The sequence below is a fragment of the Physeter macrocephalus genome, chromosome 5, assembly GCF_002837175.3.
Source record: "Physeter macrocephalus isolate SW-GA chromosome 5, ASM283717v5, whole genome shotgun sequence".
Classification (NCBI taxonomy): Eukaryota; Metazoa; Chordata; class Mammalia; order Artiodactyla; family Physeteridae; genus Physeter; species Physeter macrocephalus.
In genome coordinates, this window is record NC_041218.1 from 41,727,097 (window position 1) to 41,733,687 (window position 6,591).

Below are 6,591 nucleotides of genomic sequence, written 5' to 3' on the forward strand. Positions count from 1 at the left end.
TTGTCAAAAGCTTTTTCTGCATCTATTGAGATGATCATATGGTTTTTATTCTTCAGTTTGTTAATATGGTGTATCACATTGATTCATTTGCATATAGTGAAGAATCCTTGCATCCCTGGTATAAATCCCATGTGATCATGGTGTATGATCCCTTTAATGTGTTGTTGGATTCTGTTTGCTAGTATTTTGTTGAGGATTTTTGCATCTATATTCATCAGTGATATTGTTCAGTAATTTTCTTTTTTTGTAGTATCTTTGTCTGGTTTAGTATCAGGGTGATGGTGGCCTCGTAGAATGAGTTTGGGAGTGCTCCTTCCTCTGCAATTGTTTGGAAGAGTTTGAGAAGGATGGGTGTTAGCTCTTCTCTAAATGTCTGATAGAATTCAATTTTTTGGAAGAGTTTGAGAAGGATGGGTGTTAGCTCTTCTCTAAATGTCTGATAGAATTCACCCGTGAAGCCATCTGGTCCTGCACTTTTGTTTTTTGGAAGATTTTTAATTGCAGTTTCAATTTCATTACTTGTGATTGGTCTGTTCATATTTTCTATTTCTTCCTGGTTCAGTCTTGGAAGGTTATACCTTTCTAAGAATTTTTCCATTTCTTCCAGGTTGTCCATTTTATTGGCATAGAGTTTCTTGTAGTAGTCTCTTACGATGCTTTGTATTTCTGTGGTGTCCGTTGTAACTTCTCATTTTTCATTTGTAACTTTATTGACTTGGGTCCTCCTTTTCTTCTCTTGTGTTTCCCACTTAGAGAAGTTCCTTTAGCATTTGTTGTAGAGCTGGTTTGGTGGTGCTGAATTCTCTTAGCTTTTGCTTGTCTGTAAAGCTTTTGATTTCTCCGTCAAAGCTGAATGAGATCCTTGCCAGGTAGAGTAATCTTGGTTGTAGGTTCTTCCGTTTCATCACTTTAAATATATCATGCCACATCCTTCTGGCTTGAAGAGTTTCTGCTGAGAGATCCCTTATGGGAGTTCCCTTGTATGTTATTTGTTGTATTTCCCTTGTTGCTTTTATTAATTTTTCTTTGTCCTTAATTTTTGTCAGTTTGATTACTATGTGTCTTGATATGTTTCTCCTTGTGTTTATCCTGCCTGAGACTCTCTGCACTTCTTGGTATGAGTATTGCTACTCCAGCTTTCCTTTGATTTCCATTTGCATGGAATATCTTTTTCCATCCCCTCACTTTTAGTCTGTATGTATCCCTAGGTATGAAGTGGGTCTCTTGGAGACAGCATATAAATTGTTGTTGTTTTTGTATCTATTCAGCGAGCCTGTGTCTTATGGGAGTTCCCTTGTATGTTATTTGTTGTATTTCCCTTGTTGCTTTTATTAATTTTTCTTTGTCCTTAATTTTTGTCAGTTTGATTACTATGTGTCTTGATATGTTTCTCCTTGTGTTTATCCTGCCTGAGACTCTCTGCACTTCTTGGACTTGGGTGGCTATTTCCTTTCCCACGTTAGGGAATTTTTAACTATAATCTCTTCAGATATTTTCTCGGGTCCTTTCTCTCTGTCTTCTCCTTCTGGCACCCCTATAATGCTAATGTTGGTGTGTTTAATGTCCCAGAGGTCTTTTAGGCTCTCTTCATTTCTTTTCATTCTTTTTTCTTTATTCTCTTCTATGGCAGTGAATTCCCCATTCTGTCTTCCAGGTCACTTATCCATTCTTCTGCTTCAGTTATTCTGCTATTAATTCCTTCTAGTGTATTTTTCTTTTCAGGTATTGTATTGTTCATCTCTTTTTGTTTGTCCTTTAATTCTTGTAGGTGTTTATTCTTTAATTCTTCTAGGTCTTTCTTAAACATTTCTTGCATCTTCTTGATCTTTGCCTCCATTCTTTTTCCAAGGTCCTGGATCATCTTCACTATCATCATTCTGAATTCTTTTTCTGGAAGGTTGCCTATCTCCACTTCATTTAGTTGTTTTTCTGGGTTTTATCTTGTTCCTTCATCTGGTACGTAGTCCTCTGCCTTTTTATTTTGTCTATCTCTCTGTGAATGTGGTTTTCGTTCCACAGGCTGCAGTATTGTATTTCTTCTTGCTTCTGCTGTCTTCCCTCTGGTGGAGGATGAGGCTCTAAGGGGCTTGTGCAAGCTTCCTGATGGGAGGGACTGGTGGTGGGTAGAGCTGGCTGTTGCTCTGGTGGGCAGAGCTTAGTAAAGCTTTAATTGGCTTGTCTGCTGATAGTTGGGGCTGGGTTCCCTCCCTGTTGGTTGTTTGGCCTGAGGCGACCCAGCACTGGAGCCTACTCAGCTCTTTGGTGCGGCTAATGGAGGACTCTTCGAGGGCTCATGCCAAGGGGTACTTCCCAGAACTTCTGCTCTCAGTGTCCTTGTCCCCATGTTGAGTCACAGCCACCCCCCACCTCTACAGGAGACCCTACAACACTAGCAGGTAGGTCTGGTTCAGTCTCCTATGGGGTCACTGCTCCTTCCCCTTGGTCCCGATGCGCACACTACTTTGTGTGTGCCCTCCAAGAGTGGAGTCTCTGTTTCCCCCAGTCCTGTCAAAGTCCTGCAATCAAATCCCACTAGCCTTCAAAGTCTGATCCTTTGGGAATTCCTCCTCCTGTTGCCTGACCCCCAGGTTGGGAAGCCTGACGTGGCACTCAGAACCTTCACTCCAGTGGGTGGACTTCTGTGGTATAATTGTTCTCCAGGTTGTGAGTAACCCACCCAGTGGTTATGGGATTTGATTTTATTGTGATTGCACTGCTCCTACAGTCTCATTGGGGTTTCTTCTTTGTCTTTGGATGTGTGGTATATTTTTGGTGATTTCCAGTGTCTTCCTGTTGATGATTGTTCAGCAGTTAGTTGTGATTCTGGTGTTCTTGCAAAAGGAATCACTCCTTTGGTTTTAAACCATTCACCCTATTCTGTGGTACCTCACATTACTTCACTATTTGGAACTCAGTCTGTGTCAATCAAACAGCACTTTCATTTACTTTTCCTTCTTCCCCTTTTTACATTCTCCTTCTTTTTTCTTCCCTCCTTCCAAATACTCTTCCTTTTATCTCTCTTTCCTAAATGCCTTCCCCTCTTTGTTCCTTGTCTATACTCCTTGCCTTTCTTGATCACTTACCGAGTGCTGAGTGCACTGCACAGGCCCCGTCTGTGCCACCCTCCTCTCTGCCAGGGATGCTGCAGCCCCTCCAGAAGGACTGCACTTTCTTCCTTAGTCCCTACTATCCATTCTTTACACCTGCACATCTTTTCAAAACAAATCAGGTCACGTCACTTACCTGTCTACACCTCCTGTTTAGCATCTCAGGATCTACGAATGACCCCCCCATGCAGCCTGCAGCAGTGGTTTCAGCCCACCTCTATGCACTCTGGCTCACTCTCCTCCACTCAGGCTCCTGGAACCTGAACACTGCCCTGTACAATTCCAAACTCCTCCACATGGTAGGCCAGGCAGTGTACAGAGGTTGTGTCCAAAACACATCTTACTCAACTCAGGGGCTCTGTCCTTGGTCTCTGCCTGAAATATTCTTTCTCCCAGACCTTGACATGGCAAGCTCTCTCTCACCCTTTGATTCCCAAAAGTCACCTAGTTGTCTACACTCTCCTCCCCAAGTCTTCCCTGTTACTCTTTGCCACCTCAACTACTTTTTTTCATGGCACTTGTTATAAAATGTAATTACCTCTTTTGTTTTATCTGTTTCCCTCAATTAGAATGGATGCTCTGGTAAGTCAGAGCACTGGTCTTGTTCTCCACTTTATAGGCCTAGACATCTTCCTGGTAGACAATAGGTACTCAATTACTACTGTTGATTGAATGAATAAAACACCATTTCTGCCACCGAAGAGGTCATAGTCTGGGGGAAAAACAACATAAGTCGATGCACAACATTGTTGTAAATGCTACTGGGATACACCTACTCAGGGTGGTGTAGCTTTTGAGGACATTCCAGACAACTCCATTGAGGAAGTTAGAGGTGGTGTCAAAGATGGATATGCTGATTATTCCTTTTGTCAACATATGAATTTGAAGATTAGCAACCTTTTTTTAAAAATTTTGTGCATTTTAGAACAATTGGCTAATTCCCCTTTATTTTTGAAGTTCAGTAACTTTAAAATAGAGTTTTCCTGTTTTGTTTTACTTTTGTTTAATACATGTGCAGAATGACTCCCTTAGTTATGGTAGGAATATCTCAAACTAGCTTAAGGAAAGAGGAGAATTTATTGGACGGCCCAAAGGATTTTCAGCAGAAGGGTTTAGCAAATAAACCATAAGGTTAGGGAAGTAGCTTTACTCCAGGAACACGTGGGACCAGCCGCTCAAACGCTGTCAGGGCTACCACTGCCTCTCCTCTCTGTTTTCCCTTGCATTTTGGCTTGCTCTCCTTTTTCTTTTTTTTGTTTTTTTTCTTGCAGATTCACTTTCAGGTAGTTCCTACACTCATACCTCGTGGGAACTGTCAGCATAGTTGGGCCAGTTTTTCCCTTTTTGTGTGATAAGTCTCAGGGAAGGACTCTGGTTGGTCCAGTTTGTGTCACGTGTCCCTTAGGTGCGGTTCGGTCAACTAGTGCCAAGGGTGAGATCTTGTAAGAACATGGAAACTCCTGTGGGAAATATGTGATTAAAAGTAGGAGTTGAACCATTAAAAAAGGACAAAATAGGACTTCCCTGGTGGCACAGTGGTTGAGAGTCCGCCTACCGATGCAGGGGACATGGGTACGTGCCCCGGTCCGGGAAGATCCCGCATGCTGCGGAGCAGCTGGGCCCGTGAGCCATGGCTGCTGAGCCTCTGCGTCCGGAGCCTGTGCTCTGCAACGGGAGAGGCCACAACAGTGAGAGGCATGCACCACAATTACTGAGCCTGTGCTCTAGAGCCTGCAAGCCACAACTACTGAGGCTGCGTGCCACAACTACTGAAGCCCTCACACCTAGAGACCGTGCTCTGCAACGGGAGAGGCCACAACAGTGAGAGGCCTGCATACCGCAAAACAGAAAAAAAAAAAAGGACAAAATAATGCCATTTGCAGCAACATGGATGCAACTAGAGATTATCAAACTAAGTGAAGCCAGAAAGACAAAGGCAAATACCATATGATATCACTTACATGTGGAATCTAAAATATGACGCAAATGAACCTATCTATGAAACAGAAACAGAATCACAGACATAGAGAACAAACTGGTGTTTCCCAAGGGGGAGGGGGTTGGGGGAGGGATGGAGTGGGAGGTTGAGGTTAGCAGATGTAAGCTTCTATATATAGAATGGATAAGCAACAAGGTCCTACTGTACAGCACAGAGAACTATATTCAATATCCTATCATAAATAGAAAAAAATATTTAAGAAAAGGAAAAAAAAGTAGGAGCTGAAGTCATAGAAAGAGAGTTGCTATTCCCAGGAAAGGGAAGATATGACTGGGGGAAAAAGAGAGTGGTTTTGTCACTTAAGTAAAAAGTCTTTACTGTGCTATTTTAAAAAACTCTCCATGGGCACCTCTGTGTAAGTGGAAACCAATGAGCAAAATATCCTCTTACAGAGTTGAAAATGGTTTTAGGAGATTTGGAAAACATGAGAGTTTTCAGTCCTTTTATAGAGAATATACTTAAAGTACAGTTTTGTTCTGCCCCCAAGAGTCCTGGTTTGGTGGTCTGAAGTGGATCTGTTTCTCTGTTATAGTAGAGCCAACATTTTTGATGTTTTCGACAAACTGACTTTCCTTTCTGACCTGTTCCCTTTCCTGCTTGCAGATTGTGCTTGAGAACAGTAGCCGAGAAGATAAGCATGAATGTCCCTTTGGCCGCAGTAGTATAGAGCTGACCAAGATGCTGTGTGAGATCTTGAAAGTGGGCGAGCTGCGTAAGTACACATATTTCCCACAGGGTGTGAGGCTTGGCAGAGACCCAGCTTCCAAGGTAGTGCCCTGACCTACATGCAGGGTTCCCAAGACAATGACAGCTAAGCAGGAGCATCCCCGTGGACCAAACATTCTTTGGCTCAGGTTTCCACGGTATGTATTTTCATGTCTGCCCTGGGAATAAATGTTATTAAAATCTACAGGGAAAGACAAATATGCAGGTATTGTGACTGAATTTCAAATATTATAAAAATGAGTATATATTAAGAAATGAGTGTATATTACTCTGCTTAGGAAAAAGATCTATGGATTTCTTTTTAAAAATTCGAGTTTTTACACTACCAGTAGATCATTTCCTTTTCTTTTTTTTTTGAATTTTTTATTTATTTTTTTATATAGCAGATTCTTATTAGTCATCAATTTTATATACTTCAATGTATACATGTCAATCCCAATCTCCCAATTCTTCACACCACCACCCCCACCGCCCCACCACTTCCCCCCCTGGTGTCCATACGTTTGTTCTCTACATCTGTGTCTCAATTTCTGCCCTGCAAACCGGTTCATCTGTACCATTTTTCTAGGTTCCAGTATATGCATTAATATATGATATTTGTTTTTCTCTTTCTGACTTACTTCACTCTGTATGACAGGCTCTAGATCCATCCACGTCTCAACAAATGACCCAATATCGTTCCTTTTTATGGCTGAGTAATATTCCATTGTATACATGTACCACATCTTCTTTATCCATTCGTCTGTCGATGGGCATTTA

General features: G+C 41.9%; 1 protein-coding gene across 17 annotated transcripts in view; it reads left to right on the plus strand.

Moving 5' to 3' along the window:
* The window catches only part of ELMO1 (engulfment and cell motility 1), a 557,053-nt gene that overhangs the window by 299,356 nt on the left and 251,106 nt on the right, over nt 1-6,591 (plus strand). For 16 of the 17 annotated variants that reach the window (XR_008617342.1, XM_055084916.1, XM_024131642.3 and 13 more), the window contains one exon: nt 5,710-5,818. Coding sequence is in view for 15 of the 17 variants with exons in the window: in XM_055084916.1 (XP_054940891.1) it covers nt 5,710-5,818 (109 nt within the window). In the remaining 2 variants the exon portion in view is untranslated. Of the gene's footprint in view, nt 1-5,709; nt 5,819-6,591 lie in introns of those variants that run through there. The other variant, XM_055084921.1, reaches the window with a different exon arrangement.